Below are 25150 nucleotides of genomic sequence, written 5' to 3' on the forward strand. Positions count from 1 at the left end.
TTTCTTAATAAATGAAGAAGGGATCATCATGCGGACGACAAAGCTGTCGTCGTTGTTCAATGACAGCGAAAATGGCGGACTGTTCGATTCTCATGTCGCCAATGGTTTCGGATCCATGTTCTTCTTGGACAATTACGCGGTAATCCGCTTTCTCTGCCGCTTTACTCTGGATTTAACGGACAATGCTTTTACTTTTCTAAATTTTTCCTTTCTTCTATCTTTCAAGATTTTTGATTTGTTTCTGCTGCTTCTCCATTTACCGGATTTAGGGTTTTGCAGAGTTTGCCGAAAGATCTTCTGTGTGTTTCTCTGTTTTCTTGTGTTCACAGTTTCCATTTTCAAGGTTGTATAGATCTTTCAAATTTTGAATTTGTATTACATTGACATCTTTTGGTATTTTAATTTATTTCTGTTTGAAGTTGCTTGGCTTGAAAGATTTGAGAGAATGTATCTTTTAAGTTGTGTCTGTTGAATTGTGAATTGTTTATTGTTGTTCTACGTTAATGCAGAACGAATAAAGCTTGGATCTTTCTGGAGTTGAGGACGCAAAAGGTGTTAACTTGTTTTGGTTCGTGGAATTGAGATTGTCTGTTGCTAGATCATATACCTTTTGGAATATGGATACAGAGAATAAAGGAAGCAGTTAAGAGAATGCAAATCTTTGTTTGTTGAAGTGCTGGTTGGTTGATCAGGAGAAAGATATGGATTCAGCAAGGAGTTGGTTCAACAAGTTTCAACCTCGTGACAAATTTAGGTCTTCATCAAGAAGGAAAGAAGTGCCTGATAATGGAAAATCTGCATCAAAGCCACCCACAGGTGAAGAAGCAACTTCGAATGTCACAAAGCAGAAGGTTGCAGCTGCGAAGCAGTATATAGAAAACCATTACAAGGAGCAGATGAAGAACCTACAAGAGAGGAAGGAACGGTATAAATCTTATGCTTTTCAGTTGTTAGAATCATTAAATATTATATTTAAAATGCATTCATTTTGGTTTGTTCATTTTTCTCTGCATAATTTTTCAACTAGTTAAATAGTTACATCTGTGCATTCATATTTGTTGCTTGGGTGATAGGGTTTATTTTCATTGATTCAGAATTCTACTAAAACCAAAATCTCAGAATTACCAGTCATCATGTTGGCCCGACTCTTTGACACAAGGACTCTAGTCCAGCACTCTTGCTGAATATCCACCAGGGAAAAAGGGATAAAATTATCCTGGGTGCCTTTCCTTTCATTAGGTATGCAGCACGTGTAGAATATTAGCAAGCTGTCAGAATTTTCTTTCAGACGAATCACAGACTTCAGTTTATGTTAGGTAGTTAATGGGGGATCATCGATGATAATATTGATTCTATCTACCTTGGAGGCAGCTCAATAAGTTAGTTTACCCGTCAATATATGGCAAGCTGCTCCATTTCTATGCTTTAATTTGTCCTGTTGAGGTTTTAAACAAGCTACATGATTGTTTATGCAAACAATATAAGCCAGTATGAATCTGCCTTACTACTGTAAGAAAGCAGTACTGAGGTCATTCACCATAATTTCATAATGATCAATTTTAAAAGAAGCTGAAAATGGCGAATGCCTTATAGTCCTTATGGTGAGCTGCATGGTGTCGAGTGGAGCACGTGTAGCAATGGCATAGTCACGTACTCACTTACATGCCAGAAATTGAAGCGATATAGATACGGCATCTGAAAGGCTCTATTGACAGTCCACTCTGTTTTTGAGATTGTCAGAAGTATTGTTTGGATCATCCAATCATATTCTTCTCACTCTAGGAGATTTTTCTCAGTTGGACCATAAAAAAAAAGGGTGGTCCAACCTCTTTTGCATGCGAGCCAGTAAGCCACATCTTTGGCTCTCAGTGCCATGGTTAAACAGCTCTAAATTTATGGTTCAGTAGTTTTGCTTCCAGGTGGTTTGAAGCTCACTGGTAGGAGCTAAAAGTGAATGGACCATTTCATATTACCTCATTTTGATTTTTTTTCTTAGCAAATATAATTATAAAAAAGTGCAAAACTAATCAAATGGCCTGTTTTGATAAGGTACCCAAATATATGCCAAGTGTGATGTGGCAGATCTGATGGGGTCCAAACTTTGTGGATATGTAGAAGATCCCCTATGCACATGTAAAATTTCAGCCCAAATAGAGTTTGAGAGTTTGCCAAGTGGCAAAATAGAGGTTTGAAAATCAGGACTTTGGAAAGTGCACAATAGTGATCAGAGTCCCATAAGTGTGCAGTAGTGATCAGAGTCCCAGAAATGTGCATGGACATACATGGGGTGCATGCTATACACAAGAGGGTATATAGTTGAATTAGGTTTTGAAATTTGACAGGTGACTAATCCAGTCCTTCTATTATATATTCAGAAAGTCAGAATTGCTATATCATCATTCCACGTGGCACAATGAGATGGGCCATCTTGACAAGCTTATTAGTGCTGAACTGTTTAAATGAGTTTATTCCCTTTAAAAAATTATTTAGATACCTGAACTGGATGAATCAATAGAACACATCATATAAGTAAGATACAGTAGAGAATAGGATAATGAGAGAATTATTTAGCTTGTCTAGAATCATAGAGGCCTTTCTTATTTACAATGAGAGGATTTAGATTACACCGGATTACAATTAAGGAAAGCTAGGTAAGGTTGAGTCATAGGCCTTATCCTAGCACACTAGTCATAATCTAGTCATAACCCTTATCCTTGACAGATACTCATTACAAATAAATATTCCAAAAGCATCAGTTTATGATTTAAATGAGGAACCTCAGCTAGTAGTGAAGTCTGTATTTCTTTGAGATTGGGAGAAGTTTTAATATGCTGGAAGTGCACTTGTCTTCCAATTATCTAAATACTGAGTAGAAACATGTTCTTGCACACACACACACACACACACACACACACACACACAAAAAAGAAGAAGAAGAAGAAGAAGAAGAAGTAGAAACATGTTCTGCACATCATTTCTGTAGTCAGATATTTATTCACAATATATAATACATTGGACTCTTACTTCTCCAAATCATGGTTAACCTAATTTGTAGAATTTTCCAAATCAACTTTTTGCTTGGTTTAAGGCTGCTGGTAAAATATGGCCGTGTGATCGTAAGAATATTGTGGGCATTAATACTAGAATTATCCCTATATGACTTGTGTGAAGCAACAGGTTAGTTTATAAATTGATTCATTAATGCTGATATCAGACGAAGATTGAGTTAATATTGAATGCAGAAGAAGGAAGTGAGTTGCTGAAATAAAACCCCCAAAAATATTCAGAATTGATGGATATTTAGCAACAGAATATGGATCTTTTCTTGCCACCCCCTTGGAGGGCACTAGAAGTGAAATGGAAAGGGGAAAGCTTACCTTCGAAAAATTGGCAAATACAAAAATTAGTGAAAATATTATTTAAGAACAAGTGTACATCGCTTTGGGGATTTGATGCAGTTTAGTTTCCTAAATAGGCTTGTTTTATTAGGAATAAGCTTAGGGTTGGGTTCCATACATGTTGGGCCTTTGATCCCATGTGTTTTGAGTGTAATAGGCCACTTTTATGGGTCTAAAAGGGGGGCTCTAAGATTGAGTACGGGATTACTAGTTAGTTTCCTTTTTAGTTGGGCTTGATTTGAGTTATATTTGTTTCCTTAGGAGTCAAGTTATTAATTGAGTCAAGTCATTAGTAGTTAGTTTCCTTTTTCAATTAGTTTCTAATTTCAGTTAGTTTCCAATTTCAGTTTTTAGTAACTATTGTATTAGGAGAATATTTAGTTTCCTTTTTGAGGAAACTTCTATTTTGTAATTCCCTCCCCCATTAACATTATAAATAAAGAAGAGGAGGCTCCTAAAAGCCTAGAATGATTTTGATAAAAAATAATGGCTGTTGCTATTGTCTTCTTCATGAAGAGTTGTCTTGTGTTTGATCAAGGCTGATGGAATTGGTGTTTGATCCAATTGACTCTTTGCGGCGAGAAGTCCAAGAGGTTCATCTTCAAGTGTTCTTTTTCTTCTTCAAGTTTTCTTCTTCTTATTCTACAAGGCCCTTTGATTCAGTCTCATCTATAAGGAGGCTCAATACTAATCTGAGCATAATCAGACCAGCCGATTGTGAAATCTGGAAAGTCTCCTATTCTGGCCGATTCTGTTTCCTGCCCAGAATTCTGATTCTCTTGATACTGTGTGTTGTTACTGGTTGCTGATCATATACTTCACTGTTTATGCTTGTTAGTTGATGAGTTCAGCCCCTAAACCCTTGGCTGTTATTCTGTTTCAGAATTTCTGAGTTGTTGAAATCGATTGCAAGCATCATATTCTGTTATCTCGGTTTTTACCACCATACTGTGCTTGATTTATTTGGGTAATTTTGGTTGTTCTTTGGTTTACAAGATCCTGTTGTTTGGGTCTAGTTTGGCTTGTCAATTCTGATGGAATTGGTGTTTGATCCTAATTTGGGGTCAATCAGACCTGGAATTTTATTGTTAAAAAAATTCTCTCTATTCTGCCCAATTCTGGTTTCTGCCCAGAATTTTGAATCGTTTTGTTCCGGATGTTGCTGATTGGTCGCTGGTCCTATATTTCATTGTTTAGTCTTATTAATTGGTGATTTAAGTCCTTAATTCCTTGGCTGATTATTCAGTTACAGAATTTCTGAAATTGTTGAGATCGATGAATTTTCTGATATTTTATTGGGCTGGNATCCTAATTTGGGGTCAATCAGACCTGGAATTTTATTGTTAAAAAAATTCTCTCTATTCTGCCCAATTCTGGTTTCTGCCCAGAATTTTGAATCGTTTTGTTCCGGATGTTGCTGATTGGTTGCTGGTCCTATATTTCATTGTTTAGTCTTATTAATTGGTGATTTAAGTCCTTAATTCCTTGGCTGATTATTCAGTTACAGAATTTCTGAAATTGTTGAGATCGATGAATTTTCTGATATTTTATTGGGCTGGTTCTGGTTGTTCTTCTGATTAAAAGTTCCTGCAGTTGGATTAGTTTGAGTTTTCAAACTTAGTCTTACATTAAGTGGTATCAGAGCATGGCTGAGAACAACACCCCCACCTTAGCTTCTATTATGGAGTTGATACAGAATATGAGAGTTGAACTAAAGGCTGAGTTGAAGGCTGAATTGGATGCCAGGTTGTTGAATGAAGAGACCCCACCCCAACAGCCTACTGGCAGTTCACGTACAACACCCGAAGTGGACACTCCAATGAATGTGGTTACTCAGTTGACTAATAGGAGAGCAAACCCTAATCTGAGAGCACCACAGAGGGTTCCGGTAGCACAACCTACTTTTGAAGAGCATGTAAGAGGATATTTTGAGACTGAGCGTCCCGTGCAACAGAGGTATTCTGGAGATTCACAGAAGGTCAAGCTCGATCTGAAGGAGTTTGATGGGAGATATGACCTCCAATTGTTCTATGATTGGGTAGTGGCACTAGACGACTATTTTGACTATTATGAGTTACCTGAGGAACGGAAGATGAAACTAGCTCGTGCTAAGCTAGTTGGGGCTGCTCGTGAGTGGTGGAGGACCTATGAGCTAGAGTTGGAAGACCGTGGTAGAGAACCTACTAGTTGGGAAGAGATGAAGCTTGAATTATCAAATAAATACTTGCCACGCAACTTCAGACCTCGCATACAAGACCAGCTGAACTCTCTTCGTCAAGGGTCTATGACTGTTGCCGAGTACATGAACAAGTTTGACGCACTTTATTCTCGTACATGCATAAGGGAGAATGAAAGGCAACTGTTATCTCGGTTTCGACTGGGATTGCGAGTTGAAATCAACAGGGGTATCGGAGTTGTTGAAGTGCACTCAGTGAGGGATTGTTTTGACAAGGCCCTACGAGTAGAGGAGCTTCTAGCACAACCAGTTAGAAGGTTTGGTTTCCAAGCTGGGGAGGTAAAGAACAATTTTCCAGCCACTAAACCTAACACTTCAACACCCCTAAGAGCCACAACTCCTCTATGTGAAGTGAAGATACCTTTATTCAAACCAAAAGAACTTGAAGTGAAGGTTCACATTGAAGAGATGGTTCTTGAAGCTTCAAAGACGGAAGGTCAAGAGATAAAAGATTCAACTGAAGAGTTCTACATTGAAGAGAGCATAATAGGCAAGACTAAAGATGTGGAAGATGAGGTAGTGATTGAAAGAACTCCACAACAAGTCTTTGAGACTCATGATGAGAAGGAAGAGATTGTTCCTCCAATCCTTGATGAGAAGGTTACCAACATTGACGACTCTATGCACATGACATTCACAGTTGGTATTGATTTAGAGGTTGAGCATATAGAGTTTGTTATGCCATCATGGTTCGTTGAAGAGAAAGCTCCACACCTTGAAGACTACATTCCACAAGTTTACAAGCAACCAGAGTTTTGTTTGGGAATGGTCAAAGCTACTACTGACATGTTGTTTCCCCCTCATCACTGCAAAATTCGGGGACGAATTTTTTCAAGATGGGGAGAGTTGATGCAGTTTAGTTTCCTAAATAGGCTTGTTTTATTAGGAATAAGCTTAGGGTTGGGTTCCATACATGTTGGGCCTTTGATCCCATGTGTTTTGAGTGTAATAGGCCACTTTTATGGGTCTAAAAGGGAGGGTCTAAGATTGAATACGGGATTACTAGTTAGTTTTCCATTTTCATTAGTTTCCTTTTTAGTTGGGCTTGATTTGAGTTATATTTGTTTCCTTAGGAGTCAAGTTATTAATTGAGTCAAGTCATTAGTAGTTAGTTTCCTTTTTCAACTAGTTTCTAATTTCAGTTAGTTTCCAATTTCAGTTTTTAGTAACTATTGTATTAGGAGAATATTTAGTTTCCTTTTTGAGAAAACTTCTATTTTGTAATTCCCTCCCCCATTAACATTATAAATAAAGAAGAGGAGGCTCCTAAAAGCCTAGAATGATTTTGATAAAAAATAATGGCTGTTGCTATTGTCTTCTTCATGAAGAGTTGTCTTGTGTTTGATCAAGGCTGATGGAATTGGTGTTTGATCCAATTGACTCTTTGCGGCGAGAAGTCCAAGAGGTTCATCTTCAAGTGTTCTTTTTCTTCTTCAAGTTTTCTTCTTCTTATTCTACAAGGCCCTTTGATTCAGTCTCATCTATAAGGAGGCTCAATACTAATCTGAGCATAATCAGACCAGCCGATTGTGAAATCTGGAAAGTCTCCTATTCTGGCCGATTCTGTTTCCTGCCCAGAATTCTGATTCTCTTGATACTGTGTGTTGTTACTGGTTGCTGATCATATACTTCACTGTTTATGCTTGTTAGTTGATGAGTTCAGCCCCTAAACCCTTGGCTGTTATTCTGTTTCAGAATTTCTGAGTTGTTGAAATCGATTGCAAGCGTCATATTCTGTTATCTCGGTTTTTACCACCATACTGTGCTTGATTTATTTGGGTAATTTTGGTTGTTCTTTGGTTTACAAGATCCTGTTGTTTGGGTCTAGTTTGGCTTGTCAAACCTATCCCTACATTAGGATTTTCCAGATTGGCAGTGTCTGGCCAATTCATCTTGAAGGTTGGTTTGTCTGGTGGATGAATTGAATTGTATTATATTTGACCCTTGCTCTATTTAATACAGATTCCTTGCCAAAAAAAAAAAAAATTTAATACAGATTTATCCAAATATGAAAAACGTGGATCGAGTTCACATGGGTTGAGAGAATTGGAGACCATTATTTTATGGTAAAAGTTGCCATGTGTTAACCTTTTCTATTATGCAACCAATATATCCCAGGGAGAAATTTGCACAATAAAAAACTATCTGCAGGGTGTGAATTTTTAGGATCTAATGGGTTTTAGTTGAAAATGTTGTCTAGTTCAATTTGCTCTTTTCATACATTTATCGACTGACTTGTGCAACAGACAATTGGTAATGACTATTGATCAACCAGGGAAGATTAGGTGGCTAGGTGCTAACTAGTACCAAACCGTTATTCAACTGATTTAAGTTCAAAATTTGACTAGTTTGCATGTGCTTTAACTTGAGGTGATAACTTGATATCTTCCCTTTGTGTTCCATATGCACAGCTGTTCTTTGCGTTAATTGTTTATTGCAATCGTATATAATGATGTGGTTCTTTCTTATATTGGACAACTGTTTTGCATATCTTTTTAGCTTCAAGTAGTATCTTAGTATTATTTTCTTGTTGTATGTATGTATGTTATTGCTTTCTATTGTTTGGCTGTTCGTTTTCCATTTCTCTTCCTTAAGAAACTTTTGTGGAGGGAACATAAAAGGCCCCCAGATTATGTTTCTTGGGTCATGCATTGTCTTTGACTGACCTAGGCAAGGAATAGTGATTAGTAGTTATTGCTTTAGCCAACTTAGCTTCACTGGACAATAGATTTTGCTAAAGGTTTTCTGAATGAAGGCTGCCAAACTGATGTACCCCATCCTTTGCCTGGGCTTGGGACCAGCATTACTATCTCATTTAAGTTCTTAATCAGTAATGGTATTTACATTAGGTTTGTGGATTAAAGTTTCATTTTTTTTTTCTCTAGTAAAATCAATATTTATCTGTCGGAGTCCTTGAAACCTTATTGTTTCCAACAACAACAACAACATCCAAAACCTTATCCCAACTTAATGGGGTCGTCTACATGGAGATTCCAAACAAGGACGAGCGCGAGGATCCATGCAAAAAGATTGATGGGTTATGGCTAATTATTATAAGTGCTAGCTGTCAACCTGAAACCTTATTGTTTATTTAATAAAAATTAGTTTTAGTCATTTTCTTAGTGTTTAATCAGCATTATTATTAAAAATGCTTAACTCAAAAGCTCGAGCTGTTAGGAAGGGCACACAAAAACGATGCATGTCAACACCCCCGACACGTGCAGGCCCATACACACACAAGGCTTTGCATGTGACAGCAACATGTGGCACTGGGGGTACAGGGCGCGTGGGCACAATAACACACTCCCCTGCATCTACAAGGGATTGAACACCGACCTCTTTGCTCTAATACCATGTTACAACTTACAACCTCTTCTCCCAAAATCTTGAGCTGTTAGAAGGGGCATACAACAACATACATCAAAATTACCATTGAAGTTAAAGAAGACATGTGGGGTCTTGCACCTTATTTAGCAAACAATTTTGAGAAAAGGACTTCTATATGCAGTTTAGATTGTTAGGAGGCTTGAATTCCTACTGCTTTGTGGTGATAAGGTACTTAAATATTTCTTGCATAAAGAAAAAGATACTTAAATATTTTTGTCTCCATGCAGACGCAATATACTGGAGAAAACATTGGCTGACGCTGATGTGTCTGAGGAAGAGCAAAGCAACCTACTAAAGCACTTGGAGAAGAAGGAAACCGAGTACATGCGCCTTCAGCGGCATAAAATGGGTGCTGATGATTTTGAGTTACTGACTATGATAGGAAAGGGTGCATTCGGGGAGGTACATTTCTTTTCTTTTCTTCTCCTCTTTCTCTTTTAGTAATATTTGATAATATATTCTCTCTCTTCCCCCATTTTGTTAAAATCTTCTATATTTGATTTTGTGCTTTTGTGATCTGTGTAAATCAGTGCAACTCTTATAGCTGTTAAGAATTTCATAGTTTTCTTCCCCTGCCCCTTTGACCTCTGTTACTTATCCCTGGACTCCTGCTTTACTATGTTCTTTTTGGCATCCTACAAGGTATTATAGAACCGTAGTTACAAATTATGTGAATTACTTAGTTCCTGATGTCAGATCTTGTTTTTTCTATCCCTAGCTGATTTACACTTTCTTTTAGAAAATTCATGATTTTGTATCCCACGGTATCATACGTATACAACCCTAGATGTATCTCTCTCTTTCTCTGTGGCTGGAGGTACTGCCTTACTGATTGTTGCTTCCTAACGTAAGATACTGCTAATTTTCCTCTATATTCCATAATATGTGAAATAAGATAGTTTTGCCGTATTTAAGCAATTCTTTTTGCCTCTAAGCACAATACTACTACTACATCGATATTCAGAGAGAAGAGAAGAATAAGGCTTGGGTGGTGGGGGGAATATAAAGCAGAAGAGACGCGAATCTTGGTCTCCTGAGACCCTGAAACACACTGCAGGGGTTCCAACTAACCAACTATATTGGCAGTTGGCAGTTGGCAAGAACACTGGCAGTTGCCTTCTTGCCATCTATAAGATCAAGGACAGGATATGCAGTCCTATACCACAATCACTAGTTTTAATGAACTTCTTATGGGTCTTTTATCCTTTTGCACATTGCTAGATATATTTATGCGTACACGATGCACTTGTATATATGTGGCATCCACCTGCCTTTACCAAATAGAAAAAAATTAAGAGTCCATTGGCCAATGATGTAAAAATTTTCAACTTATTTATCTCTGTTTTTAGAACTGAATTTGTTATGCATGCAGTTCAATGTGTAGGTGCTCATCTGTGGACCACTGACATGAAATGCATTATTAGGAGGTGCTGAGTTAATCTGATTATTAATTGATCATATATTTGAATATCTCCAAATGTAACACATTCAAAATAGCACTTTGTATAAACACATGTTCTATTCATATTTCGGTATTTCCAGTTGTCCAACACGACATTTGCTGGAATCGGACTGATCTCTTCTTTGTCTATTTATTTTATATATGTTGGAATGCAGGTTAGAATCTGTAGAGAGAAAGCAACGGGACATGTTTATGCAATGAAGAAGCTAAAGAAGTCAGAGATGCTTCGTAGAGGCCAGGTATATGATTTAGCTGGCAACCTAGAAAGATCATATTGAATTGCTTTGCTGTTGTGGTTAATTTCCGGTTTGCTTTTTAAATTATCAGGTTGAACATGTTAAGGCTGAACGAAATTTACTTGCGGAGGTTGATAGCAATTGCATTGTGAAACTTTATTGTTCTTTCCAAGATGACGAGTTTTTGTACCTCATAATGGAATATCTACCTGGTGGAGATATGATGACTTTACTTATGAGAAAGGATACCTTGACTGAAGATGAGGCTAGATTTTATGTAGGAGAAACAGTTTTGGCGATCGAGTCTATCCATAAACATAATTACATCCATAGGTTTGCTGATGCTCTTTTCATGCAATTGTTGATTGAGCTTATGATATGTGCTTCCAATATATAGCCTTCTGACTAAATCAATGTATTAAGCTTTCCATTATTACACTTCACAGAGATATCAAGCCTGATAATCTGTTGCTCGATAGATATGGTCACATGAAGCTGTCGGACTTTGGGCTATGTAAGCCATTAGACTGCAGTACTCTGCATGAAAATGATTTTTCTGTAGGACTTAGCCGTAATGCATCACAGACTGATAATCGGCCTCCTGTACCAAAGCGCACGCAACAGGAGCAACTACAGCATTGGCAGAGGAACAGAAGAATGCTAGTAAATTCCCACCATTATATAATTGAAATTCTGCTTTGCTTTTCTTGTAAAGATTTTTCTTTCAGCACTAGTATCAAGGAACTATTTTTTGTGCATGTCTGCTGATATTGAAACATTGCAGGCATATTCTACTGTTGGTACCCCTGACTATATTGCTCCAGAAGTTTTACTGAAGAAGGGCTATGGAATGGAATGTGATTGGTGAGTATTTTATGTATGTCTTTATAATTCATTCAGGTTGAAGGCAAATGCTAGGCTGTTGGTTGGTATCCCTGCTGATTATTGCAGGATTTAAGGAGGGCAGTGGATCAACTGTCCTGCCTTTACTTTGCACAAAAGGCACCTCCACTCTCCCTCCTTTTGCCTCCCCTTTCTTGTAATGTAGATCATCCATGGTGTAAAGTAATGTAGGACCCGTTACATACAACTAAAAGAAAAATCAGATTAACACATTTTTAATCAAAGTTCTCTCTTTCCCTTCTCTCCATAGGTGGTCACTTGGAGCTATCATGTATGAAATGCTTGTGGGATATCCTCCATTTTATTCCGACGAACCTATGTCAACATGTCGGAAGGTATTATGAAATCCTGCTGATCATTTTTGTTTTTCATTCTTTGATCGTTCAGTTTTTGTTCTAGTATTCCTCCTATCCCTGCCTTTGGTGACCATGCTTTTCAGCACATTTGAATTTTCATTCATTTTAAAAATTCCATCAAAGATTTGTAACATTTCAACCTTGGAGTTTATTTTCTTGTAATACCAATATACCATGTTTAGGATACAGTATTAATGACCTTGAGGTGCCTTTTATCTTGGAAGAACAATTGGTATATTATTATGACTGCTTACAATTTGAAAGAAATGTAATACCAAGATCGACAACAATTGTCTGGTAAAAAACATTCAAGAATTTGTTGGCTGCTTACATGCTCCTCCTTGATGCAGATTAATAACCAAAATAAGCTTGTTTTATCAGGAATAAGCCTAGGGTTGGGTTGTATATGTGTTGGGCCTTCAATCCATGTGGTTTGGAGTGTATTGGGCCACTTTTATGGGTCTAAAAGAAGGGGCTTTAATATTGAGTACGGAATTACTAGTTAGTTTCCTTTTTAGTTGGGTTAGATTTGAGTTATATTTGTTTCCTTAGGAATCAAGTTATTAATTGAGTCAAGTCATTAGTAGTTAGTTTCATTTTTCAACTAGTTTCTAATTTCAGTGTTAGTAACTATTGTATTAGGAGATTATTTGGTTTCCTTTTTGAGGAACCTTCTATTTTGTAATTCCCTCCCCCATCAACATTATAAATAAAGAGGAGGAGGCTCCTAAAAAAAAGAGATGATTTTAATAAATAAAAAATTAATGGTTGTTGCTATTGTCTTCTTCATGAAGAGTTGTCTTGTGTTTGATCAAGGCTGATGGAATTGGTGTTTGATCCAATTGACTCTTTGCGGTGTGAAGCCCAAGAGGTTCCTTTCAAGTGTTCTTCTTTTTCTTCTTCAAGCTATTTCTCTCATTTCTTCTAAAGTATACAAGGTGATAAATTGCTGGTCTACTGTTATAGGTATTTAAATCAATTTTTTTATTAGTTCTGTCCAGCTATAGAGAGAGTTCTGTGAAGGATTCTCAGATTCTGTCCAGGCCTATTCCCTTGTCCGATTGGTCTTAAATTTTGACTAGAGATTCCCCTCACCTGGGACAGAACTCGATCCACACAGGAGACTATTCTGATCGGTGGTCTGCATGATATTCAAAATTACCATATTCTGTCTTGTATATAGTTTTTAAGGCGGTAAGGCAACGGAGGCGTTTGAGGGTCTTTCAGAGCGCCTTAGCAATAAGGCGGGCGTAAAGCGTCGCCTTATTGACTAAAGCGTTCTTGTGTAATTTTTTTTTATAAAACCAATCTATTTTGCTCAAATCCTAGTTGAATCCTATTACTCATATGCTAAATAAATATTAAAGGTTCATATTCATACCAATGTAAGATATTCATCAAGAAAACAAATCAATAAAGTGAATAAACTAAGTTCATCTTCATCAATCATCAATCATCAATCATCAATCTCAATCATCAATATTCAATCATCAATCATCATAACATATTAACATATAATATAAATACATAATTATGAAACAAAATTATAAATATAAAGGAAAGAAGATATAAAATATACAAGTATTTATTATACTTACCTCTATGATGCCATAATGAGTGCCTAAACCCTAAGGTCATCCACTATATTTTTACTCCTGTCAAAGAAGTAATAAAGAACTTAAAATTAAAACACATCGAAAGTAAAAATCGAGATGCCAAATTAAATGGATGAGAAGTGACTAACCTGGGGATTCTTAATCATTCTAAAAAACTTTAAACTTCAATGAAGAAAAAACATAAAATAAACTAAAATGCTAAAAATTTAGTAAACAATGAAAGTCAAATACTTAAAAGTTCAAGGACTCAAAAAACTTTAAAGTTTAAAGACTCAAAATACTTCAAAGTTCAAAGACTCAAAAGACTTTCAATCCAAATCAGTAATTAAATTAAAATCTTCTTTTTCATCTGCATTCTGTTGCTGGCTTGCATCATTTGGAGCTATGCCATAATCGTCCTCAATGTTTTCATCATCACGAATATCCTCTCCACTCATCTCATCCACTTCTTCATCTGAAGAATCCTCAAGCTCAACCCTCCTACCACGCTGGGTATAGCAAAGATTGGTTCCACTAGTAGATGCTGGAGCCCTCCTTGGTCTATTGTGGCTTTGATATGATGAAGATGCTCCAAGTGCTCTATCAACATCTCTCCAAGTGAGATCGTTCTTAGGATGAACTAATTCATCCTCTGATTCACCAATCATCCACTCACTACTCCAATTAAGCTCATCGAGCAACAATGGATTGTAGTTTCTGCATTGTTCTTTTCTTTCTTGGAATCTTGCTTGAAGTCGGCAATTATATTGAATGTAGACAAGATCATTTAACCACTGATGCTCTAACCTATTGCTCTTCTTGGTGTGAATCTGAAAAACATTAATAATATGAGGTTATCTACTTATCTTTAATAAAACCATATTAAGTGAAGTACATGTACTCAGAACTCAATAGTCAATACTCACAAATTCAAATGTGCTCCAATTGCGCTCACAACCAGAAGATGAGCAACAAAGACCAAGTATGCGCAATGCAAGCTTTAAAAGGTCAGGAGCAGTACTTCCATGTCGAGACCACCAAGAGACTATAAATATATAATATAAAAAAATAGATTAAGTAAAAAATCAACATACAAAGTTCTAAACTAATTAGAACTTTAAAAGGAAATATACTTATTAGGATTCAACTTGTCCTTTTGTCTAATCGCCATATCCTTTGCAAAACTTTCTTGAACAGTGGTATACTTGTCAATCTAGACAATGATCTTATCTTGCAAGGTCTCATCAGGCACCAACCTTGCAAGAACATCATTGAAAGCATCACGTGCTTTTTTAGCTAAGTCCAACTGATTATCTGGATTATCTGCTATTGCCTTAAAGAACTTGTTTGGATTGAGGAAAAAGGCAGCTAAATATATTGATCCATTCATCATAGTCTCACAACGGTGATCAACAATCGCTATGATTTTCTTCCATTTCCTTTCATTGTCTAAAATTTTTTTTTTTTTATGTTCTTCTTTGCCACTTGTATTGCCATATATACTTCAGGCATAGCAGGCAACTCATCACCATCTACAATCCTCAAGAGTTGAAGAAGAGGCTGTGATGCTCTTATACAATCCATCACACCATTTCAGAATGTTGTAGCAAACACAGTCTCAGAAGCTTTCTTCCCTGCCTCTGTAGATGCAAGCTTAGAACGGGACCATTCATCATCAACAAATAATTTTTTCAAAGATTCTTTGTGCTTGTATAAGCTCTGGAGTGTTAAAAAGGAAGAGGCAAATCTAGTCATTCCAGCCCTCACAGGTCTCCTCCTGTTTTTTGCCTCATAGCTTCAAGAAGACGAGTGTGCCTGTAGATGAATGCAGTTAATTTCCTGCCCTTCGATATAATAGATATATAAGATCGTAATTTGCCTATTTCCTCCATCATAAGGTCTATGCAATGAGCTACACATGGACTCCAAAATAACATCTTCCTTTTCTCCATTAGTAGTCGACCCGCTGCAACATAGTTGGCAGCATTATCAGAGACTACTTGAACCACATTATCTTCACCAATCTCTTCAACCTTACTATCAAGTAGCTTAAATAACATTTCAGTTGTTTGTGATTGGTTAGATGCATCCACAGACTGCAAAAAAAAAGTCCCCTCTGGACAGTTGACAAGAAAATTAATTAGGTGCCTTCCTCTCTTGTCTATCCACCCATCAGACATGCGTGTGCACCCATATTTCCTCCAATATCCTTGATACTTCACCTTTAACTCATCAATTTTATCCTTTTCAAACTTCAATAGAGGCCCCCTATAGTCATGAATTGAAGGGGGCTTGAAACCTGGTCCATATTGATCAATAGCCTCTACCAATTCCTCAAAACTCCTTAACTTCAAAGCATTAAATGGAACACCAATCTTATAAGCTCACCTTGCAAAGTAAGAACAAAGTTTATCTCTTTCTTCTTCTCCTCTTACTCGGTTCTCCATTGTTGTCTGATATGAACCTTTATCCCGCCTATCTGCAACCACTTCTTTAGGAGTCCTCCTCACATGCTTATCCATGGGACCCCTTACTTGTTGTTTGGATTGTGTTTGAATGATAGCTTTATTTCTTCTTGAAGTTGTCCCAGAGCTAGGGATAGGAAATGAGACCCCCAAATCGGATACTATATTCTGTTGTGGTCCCGTTACTTCTGTAGGTCCATCACTAACATCCAAATCATTCAAACAATCAAGGTTCCTCTTCCTTTGGTTCTTCAAGATTGCATCTCGCATCTCTCATCTCTTTAGCAATTGCTTCCGTTGTTTTCACACACTTAGCTACATCTCCATAGCCACCAATAACATGTTGCTTCAATCGTTTTATTCCTCCCTTGACATCCTTCCCACAAAGGGTACACTTAATCCAATTTCTGTCTGATACGTCAGGCCAATACCCATATTTCCATCCAGGATCATTTGATTTAGCTCTCCTTTTTGGATCCTTGCTTGGATCAATTGTTGATTGTGCAGTAGCAGTAGTACTTGTATTTTCACCCCCACTACTACCACCAATTGTTTCCATAGATGAGTGGATTCAACTTGTCTCTTTGTCTAAGACTGTAATGTAAAAAGGTAATCAGAATAAGAAAAAGGTAATAAAGGGAATATTACTACTATAAGGGAATATTAGCGTATTAGGTAGTAAGGTAATAAAAGCAAATGCCTCCATTAAAGAGATGTGGGAAAATAGAATAAGAAAAAGAAAAAATACTCCAGGAAAAATAGCACAATTAGCAATCCTAGCAGCAATAAAAATTAAGTGTGTCCCTTCACAGATTGCATTAACCCTCTAATTTAGTCATAATATTAGTAATATTTAACCAAGTGCAAAGATTAGCGCAATCTATACAAAATGGAGTCAAATGTAGAGTCAAAACTTATGCTACTCATTCATAAGCTCAAATTCAGCTAGCCTTTCTATGAGATTTTCTTTACATAACTCAGTTTTTCTTCTGATTTCTCCAAAATTATTTTAATAAATATGTCAAGCCCTAATGTTATAAAAAAAAAAAAACCTGCACTGGTCAACCAGCCAAACCAGACTGAACCTATCATTTACAGGTAAATTTCCAAATTGAGCTTGATAAGTATGCACATCATTTATTCCAAATGTAATATTAAAATTAAATGCCAGTGATTTGTGAAACAAAATGATGAACTGAATAGGCAACCCAAAAAAGACCATTTACTCTTCTGAGACCGATCAGTAAACCTTGATTCCAATTAGATTACTACAGGGTTGCATACTTGCATGACAAACAATGGGTCATCTCAAGTCGTTACAATCATCGTAGGAAAAAAAAAAAAAAAACTAATCATACGAAGTCTCAAGTTTCACTGACTGAGTCACCGACACACTGTATGGTGTCTGATGAAGATGAAAGAAGAAGAAAGAAGGGAGAAGAAAGAAGAAAAGAGAAAAAAAAAGTGCACAAATCAGAAATTAGAAATATAAACTAAAACATACTTGGAGATGTGGAAGGACACTTCGCTGGAGGTCGCCGGAGGTCGTCGGGATGTTGCCGAAGGCTGTCGAAGGAGAATGAGAAGCCGCCAGAGAAGAATCGAAAGAGGAGGTTAACCGTTGGTTAGTTTGGGGTTTTGCGATTTGGAGCGGAGACTGAGAAAGAATGAGAGCATTTTGCTGGAGGTCGCCGGATGTTGCCAAAGGCTGTCGAAGGAGGAGGAGAAGGAGAAGTTGCCGGAGAAGAATCGAAGGAGGAGGCTCACCATCGGTTAGTTTGGGGTTTTGCGATTTGGAGCCGAGACTGAGAGAGAAGGAGAGCACTTTACTGGAGGTCGCCGGATGTCGCCGAAGGCTGTCGGAGGAGAAGAAGTCGCCGGAGAAGAATCGAAGGAGGAGTCTGACCGTCGGAAGTTTGGGGTTTTGCGATTTGGAGCGCAGACTAAGAGAGAATGAGAGAGGCGCGATTTAGCGATTTTGGTTTTATTTTTATTTATTTTTTTATTATTTTTTTATAGTAAGTGTTAATTTATATGGTTTTTGATCCAATGCATCACCTGTGCATCAAAACATATACACCTGCCAATGAGAAAATGTAATTTAGAATCTTTATCAAGCAATTTTAAAATTTGTTTTAAAAAAAGTAAAATTGATCCAATGCATCACATGTGCATCAGACCTTATACACCTCCCAATAAGAAAATGTAATTTGGAATCTTCATTAGGCAATTTAATAATGTGTTTTAAAAAAAAAATCGATCCAATGCATCACATGTGCATCAAAACTTATACACCTGCCAATGCGATAATGTAATTTGGAATCTTCATAAAGCAATTTAAAAAAAAAAATTTTTGATCCAATGCATCACATGTGCATCAAAACTTATACACTTGCCAATGAGAAAATGTAATTTGGAATCTTCATCAAAGCAATTTTAAATTGTACTATAAAAAAAGCGAACACATAAGGCAACCGCCTCAGTCGTAAAGCGTCGCCTTTCGCGCCTTAGAGTATAAGGCAGTCACCATATTCACTTTCCATAAGGCAGTGGACTGCCTTACCACCCATGGACCACATCAGCGTCGTCGCCTTACCAGCACCTTAAAAACTATGGTCCTGTAGTGCTAACGATTCTGTTTTCAGACCTGAAACAGAGATCGGTTGATTGGTCTGCTTACCTCTGATTATCTGAAGTCTGGTTATGTGTGTTAAGTGACTTTTTGGACTTAATTTTCTGTACCCTATCTACTACCCTCTTTAGCTAGACCTATTCTGGTCTCAAAATCCTTGATTTCTGAACTCGGCAGACTTGGTTTCCAGATCTGAAATTTAATCTGATTTAATTTGTGTGGCTGTTATTGGTTGTTCTATGTTTAAAAGTTCCTGCAGTTTGGGTCTAGTTTGACTTATCAAATCTAGTCCTACATTACTCCTTGCCCTCCTAAAGTTTACTGGTGTGACCTTATTCCACAACCATTCTTCAACAGCACTTTTACTTAATTTATAAACTCATGCTCTGAAGATACAATCCCTTAGCCTTCTCTAGGTTGTTGCCTTTACATATTCTCTTTATTGGAAGCAGATTTGTGTGGCATTCTGTGCAGAGAAGGCTGGCACACTGGTTCTAATCCATTTGGAATGAGGCATCCTTGTTAGGCTGTGGTTAATTTTCATTTAGTGCGTAAGCAGCCCAGGGATTGAGGCTCTCTGCAGTTTTAGCAGATGGGATATGGATTTAATTCCAAAGTGTTAACAATTATATATTGACATTAGGAGTCATTCTTGGACACCTTGATGTATTGATCATCACCGCTTGAATTTTAAAATGATTATTCTCTCAGTTTTTTATAATTTTAACTGTTTCAGTTCTATGAATCTAGAGATATGTTCCACTTAATGTATGAAGATCTCAATTGCCTTACGTTCAGACTAAATACCGATTTTGGAGAACTGCTTCGTAGAGATATTTAAGCTTGCACTTCATAAATGGACATGTTACTAGCCAGTTTCTCATGTTTCTTTTGAGTTATCGTCAAGTCTGCTGGAGTCACTTTCTTATTGGAAAAAAAAACGAAGAAAAGATTTTCCTCTTGTTCCCAAAAAGAATAAATAAAATGTACTTTTTGAATTGCCTGTTTCCATTATCATTAACTTATTATTTTCATTTTCATTTCCTCCATCCACATCATTTACTTCATCAGCATTTCTAACATTATTTTCATTTATTCAGATTGTAAATTGGAGAAATCATTTAAAATTTCCTGAGGAGGCAAAGCTAACCCCAGAAGCTAAAGACCTAATTAGTAAACTCTTATGTAATGTTGACCAGAGGCTTGGAACAAAGGGTGCAGATGAAATAAAGGTGTTGTATGGTGTGTTCTATTCTGAATTACTAATTTGCTACGAAAGATAGAATTGCAAATTGAGGGAAATAGCTGGCTGGATTTTTTCCAATTTCAGGATCACTCATGGTTTGAAGGTCTTCAATGGGACAGGCTACATCAAATGGAAGCTGCATTTATTCCAGAGGTCAATGATGAGTTAGATACTCAAAACTTTGAGAAGTTTGAAGAGGTATGGATTTCTCTTCACCATAACTAGTCTAGTAAATCTGAGTGATTAGAGGCTTTTTATATTACTAAGCACATGAATTTTTTGTTTCCTTTATGGTGTTGCAGTCTGATAACCACGGTCAAACTTCATCAAAGTCAGGCCCATGGAGAAGGGTAATCATAATGATTTCATATCTGGTGTTTTCAAAGTTAAATATTAGTACATTACTCTCTCTACAGTTTTAGACTGATAAGGTCATTGGACCTGACCGAAACATTGAAAGGATTCTTAGGAGTATTGGTCTGTCCACAGCAGTTACAATGATTAGTATACACAAGAGCGTCTAGGTGACCCAAGGTATTGGAGGGGGCCTGGACACAAGGCAACACCAACAAGGGGCCTAGGCATCACCTTGACAATCAAAAGGTCCCTCCCCCCGCCCCCCCCCCTTCCGGCATTCTCCTCACTTATGGTTGACTAACCTTAACCATCTTAAATTTTTTGAGTCTGAAGTTCCAAAGTCATTGCAACCCTAGACATGTTCCAGAACTTGCACTTCAATGAGAAATAACCAGAAGGTGATGAGCTATGTTACCACTAGAAATTCTATGAGCCATGTGTGGCTGAAGATCTAACCTTGTCCTGTCCAGGAGAAGTACTTTTACCTACTGTCGGCTTGAAGCGTACTATTTGATAGCCAATGTTTTTGGTCTTATGTTGTGTTCAAGCATTCCCAGGAAAATCTTTGGAAAAGAAGTTTACTTATTTGAGAATGTCATACACAGAAATGGCATCCTTGGCTCCTTTCTTCCAAAGGTGCCATTTCATTATATGCATCATGCACGGAGTGCGTGTTTGTTAATATATAAACTATGTTGGATGAACATTTCTTTGTGAACTTTCAACTTAAATGCACCCTCTGCTGATTTATGCAGCATGAAGATATGGTATTCATTGTTGATTTTTCTTTGCTGCAGATGCTCTCATCAAAGGACATCAATTTTGTGGGCTACACATATAAGAACTTCGAAATTGTCAATGATCATGAAGTTCCTGGGATTGGTACCCCTCTCTCTCTCTCTTTCTCTCTCTCTCTCTCATGTGTGCTTGCATCATAGTTGTCAAGGCGTCGTCTATCTGTGACATAGATGCCACTGCGCTAAGGCGAACCAAGGCACTGGAAGGGATGCTTAAGGGCTTAGGCGACGCCTCAAGGCGAACAAGGCGACTAAGTGTTATTTTTTCTTTTCATTGTTTTCTAACATTGTTTAGTATGCTACATATACCTTGTATCATACAAAATCAACATTATGCCACATCAAATCATCAAAGATCAACATTAAGTCATAAATAATCAATATTTAGAGAAATGCTCTTATTTTATAATAAGTTTTATTAGCCAAATGATTTTATTTTTACATACCAGCTTTCAACAAGTCTAAGATTACTTGAATCTGAGTTGTAATGACAAAGTTATGTTCTGGTCAAACTTATTTTAAAGTGTGCAAATGCTGTTAAAATCGTCTGAGTTATAATGACAAAGTTATCCCACTAGTGATGCACTTTTTGGATCCATTCCTTCCAGTTAGGCCTTTGGGGAGGGGATTATAAAACAAGTAAATTATCTTAGCGTTAAATTTTGTTGATGGCAACCATGTGAATCACTCCCCAGTGTGGATCGAATGCCCACTTCAATCTTTTTCCCTCGTTTTGATTGTTGAAAGAAGAAAAACAAGCATCAAACATTTTGATATTCCATTAGCAATTTATCAAGCAGACTGTTTTTTATGTGGAGTTCAGCTCATCAATGACTTTATTTTGTTCTGCATGTGTACTTGCAGCTGAACTTAAGAAGAAGAGCACAAAAGTCAAGAGACCATCTATCAAAAACCTTTTCGGTATGGGTTATACCTTCACTTATATTCAGTCAAAACATATAATCCATTTTATTATAAAACTGCTTTTGAAAATCAAATCTATGTGCTAAATGACAGTGCCTCAACACTGTCATCTGATAAACAACCTAGAAAATCTGTATGATGCAAATTGTGTGGAAAATGTTTACCTTTCAAAATCAGATTGTTTAGGTTGACATATTGGATGTGACCTTTCAAGCTTAGGCAGACATTTGGGTCAATTTTAGTCATTCTGAATCAACTGTGGCAACTCATTTCTGAGAATAATTGAATTGTGTTTGTCTCATTCCTCTGAAAATTGTTTGAAGCTGATCCCCCCCCCCCCCCCTTTAAGTTTATGATACTATTTCCTAGAAAGTTTTCATACGAAGGTTTTAAAACTTGGAATTGGGCATCAAACCTGTCTCAATCAATTCAAATTGGTTGGAATCGTGGCCAGAACAGAGGAAAATGGAATCAGAGAGGAAGACAGATCTCTTCGGACCTTATATATTTGGAGTTTTTGTGCCGAAAAACTTGTAGATTTGGTAATACAGTTAATTTTCTTCACTTTTCTGTGTTTTTGGTGATCAAAATAAGAAGATAACAACCAGAAGTGAGATTTTCTCACCTTTTTGGCCACTCATTTTTTATTCTACAGAATTGGTGGAAATCAGAATTGGACTCACCTCCATCAAGGCCAATTCAAATCGGGTGATTCTACCAATTCCAATCCAATTTTTGAAACCATGCTTCCTACCTTATGGTTACTCCAGTAGATATTGGTCCAATTCCTATTTTTCGGGAAAAGTTTAGGTTATTTTAGTTAAGTAGCTATTTTCTGACTCATTTCAATATTTCTGTCTCTTTTCTTTTTTCATGTGATAGCATTTGGGGTGCTTTTAAGTTCCAACTTTTCAAGCACATTTGTTGCAGAAACAAAAATTTTTTCTCATATTCCGGAAATACCTCATGTGCATTAATGTGGTAGTCATGGTGGACTTTGGTTCATTTACTTGCTTTTATGTTTGGAAGTTGGAAAAATGAATGTGTTCCACTTTTAAAAATCTGATCTGAATTCCCCCGTTTTCCTTTTGTCAAACACTAGCCTTAATTTGAAATCCATGGGGAACCAATACACCATTTCCTCAGAAAACCACACATTTAATTACCCCTCGAAATTACTGCCTTCATTTGGTTAGATTTGAAGAAGTAAAATAAAATTCTCATTGGTAAAATGGAAGTAAATGGAAAGAAACTATAAAGGAAAATAATTAATGGGGTCTTTTTTCGATATTGAAGTTTTTGTAAAGTGGTATGACAAATGTGTGAAGACCACAATTAGAGAGAAAGTTAGAGCTGGAATTTTTTCAATTGTGTTTCTGTAGAAAATGGAAAATAGCCATTTTTTTTTTTTTTAATATTTTACCCAATAAGATTTACATAACAACCAAAGCACGAGGAAATTACTGTTCTATGCAAAATGTGTGCTTCAATTCCATTTTCGGCTCTTTTCTCCTAATCACTTCCATTCAGCTATCTGATTTCACTTTACCAATGGAAGTTTTATTTTATTTTACTTCGCATCTAGCACACACATAGGGAGAGGTATATATGGTATGTTGACTCTCTATCTTGAAATTGTCTCATCTCACTTCAATTTGAACTGAACTGTCCATTTCTGTCCTGTTTTCTTCACTTGAGATTTCCTTAAAAGAGGAGGGGAAAAAAAAAACTTTTCTTCCAACTGAAAAATCCAAACTAAGCATGCACAAACCTGGGAAAGCGGGTGTTCCTTATTAAGCAAGGGAGTAATGTTCCATCATAAGTGAATAACCTGTTGAGGCCACCACCTTGACTCCCCCTCTTTCAATTAAAATTCAAGTAGTTCCAAGTTTTGTAGATGAATTGTTGCCTACCAGTTGAATACTCAAATCAATCATCGAATACTATGGTCACAGCATGTGTCCTAATGTATCAGTTTCGGCTTTGTAGTTTTAGGAATAAGGGATGATTGAAATATTTTATATTCAGATTTTCCACATCTCTCATTCTATTTGTTCACTTTACAGATGATGAGTCAACTAATCAGCCTGTTCAGGGAAGCTTTCTAAATCTCTTACCGCCACAGCTAGAGGTCTCTCAAAAGCAAAGTGAGTCCCCATAAACTCTGCCGAACCCCTTCCGCTATCAGACAGCCAAGGGAGTTCCATCCAACAGATTCAAATCAGGGTGAATTGTTGTTATAATATGTTACCTCTTTTTTGGCTTCAAGTTATCATGGGTGACCTTCTGCTGGTGCTTGGGCTCTTTCAAAATGAAAGCTTGAGGGCCACGGAGAGTGTGGGTGAGTGGGTGGGTTCGGGGTTATGGCCCTGTCTCTGCATAGGTGGGGACTTTGTAAAAATTGTTATCAAATAGTAAATATCAATTCTTTTACTACTACTTCCCCTGTGTCCCCTTTTCAGATGATTACAGAAATGCCATTGTAAGAGGAAAAAAAAAAATCAGTCCTTTACTTTTTTGAGGGTTCAATGTAGCCTCCCTGGGAATGAAATTAGTGATCAGCTTACCACAATGCTTGCAATTTGTATCAGATGTAACAAAGAGAATGTTTACATTTTCTACAGGCTGAGATTATACTTATGATTTAAATTGTAATATAAGATTTTTGAAAGCTAGTTCATCAGTCTCCACTCTCCACCTTTACTGATTAACCTCTCAAAACTCCACTTTTCTCCTCTCTGGGTGCTCACTCTGTAATGCATAGGAAAACCCCTGAGCATGTATGTTTGTTCCAGAAAGAAACCGTTTGAAACTCAATTTAATTACCAAAAAAAGAAGCTATCTGATACTATATTTTTCTCTTTTGTATAAGAGAGCTCTCTTGGAAAAGCATTTTTCTTTAGAAGATATTCAAAGCAAGTCGACTCCAATCGTTTTATTCTCTCTCTCTCTCTCTCTCTCTCTCTCTCTATCTCTATTTTTCACAACCAACTTCTAAGAAAGAATACCAATCTTCAAAATTCAGCTTACCCAACAGCCTAAGAACTCGGAAGTGTTGGTATCAGAATTGATAGATGAGCAAGCATGCACCTAGAATGCTGATCTTATTGATGATTTATTTCATCCCACTAGAGTAGAGGCAATTCTTATATTGTA

General features: G+C 36.9%; 1 protein-coding gene across 2 annotated transcripts; it reads left to right on the forward strand.

The window, feature by feature from the left end:
• Positions 1-24669, forward strand: LOC122069346 (serine/threonine-protein kinase tricornered-like). 2 transcript variants are annotated; one of them, XM_042633333.1, is made up of 14 exons: positions 1-139; positions 510-925; positions 9249-9423; positions 10639-10722; positions 10811-11052; positions 11166-11382; positions 11504-11583; positions 11873-11957; positions 19771-19902; positions 20001-20114; positions 20219-20266; positions 21071-21155; positions 21935-21991; positions 24061-24669. In XM_042633333.1, exons 2-14 carry the CDS (start codon positions 702-704, stop codon positions 24153-24155), a joined length of 1638 nt encoding a protein of 545 aa, XP_042489267.1. In that variant the 5' UTR covers positions 1-139; positions 510-701; the 3' UTR covers positions 24156-24669. The 2 variants fall into 2 exon arrangements, with proteins under 2 accessions (XP_042489267.1, XP_042489266.1); XM_042633332.1 differs by lacking the exon at positions 1-139 and adding an exon at positions 186-343.
• Positions 24670-25150: the final 481 nt, after the last annotated feature.

The sequence above is a fragment of the Macadamia integrifolia genome, unplaced genomic scaffold (genome assembly GCF_013358625.1).
Source record: "Macadamia integrifolia cultivar HAES 741 unplaced genomic scaffold, SCU_Mint_v3 scaffold585, whole genome shotgun sequence".
Classification (NCBI taxonomy): domain Eukaryota; kingdom Viridiplantae; phylum Streptophyta; class Magnoliopsida; order Proteales; family Proteaceae; genus Macadamia; species Macadamia integrifolia.

Excerpts from the sequence above, each read along its gene's own strand:
- LOC122069346 (XM_042633333.1), top strand. The coding sequence starts at position 702 with ATGGATTCAGCAAGGAGTTGGTTCAACAAGTTTCAACCTCGTGACAAA. Across the intron at positions 20,115-20,218 it reads ACTTTGAGAAGTTTGAAGAG|TCTGATAACCACGGTCAAAC; the intron begins GTATGGATTTCT and ends ATGGTGTTGCAG. Across the intron at positions 21,992-24,060 it reads ATCTATCAAAAACCTTTTCG|ATGATGAGTCAACTAATCAG; the intron begins GTATGGGTTATA and ends TTCACTTTACAG.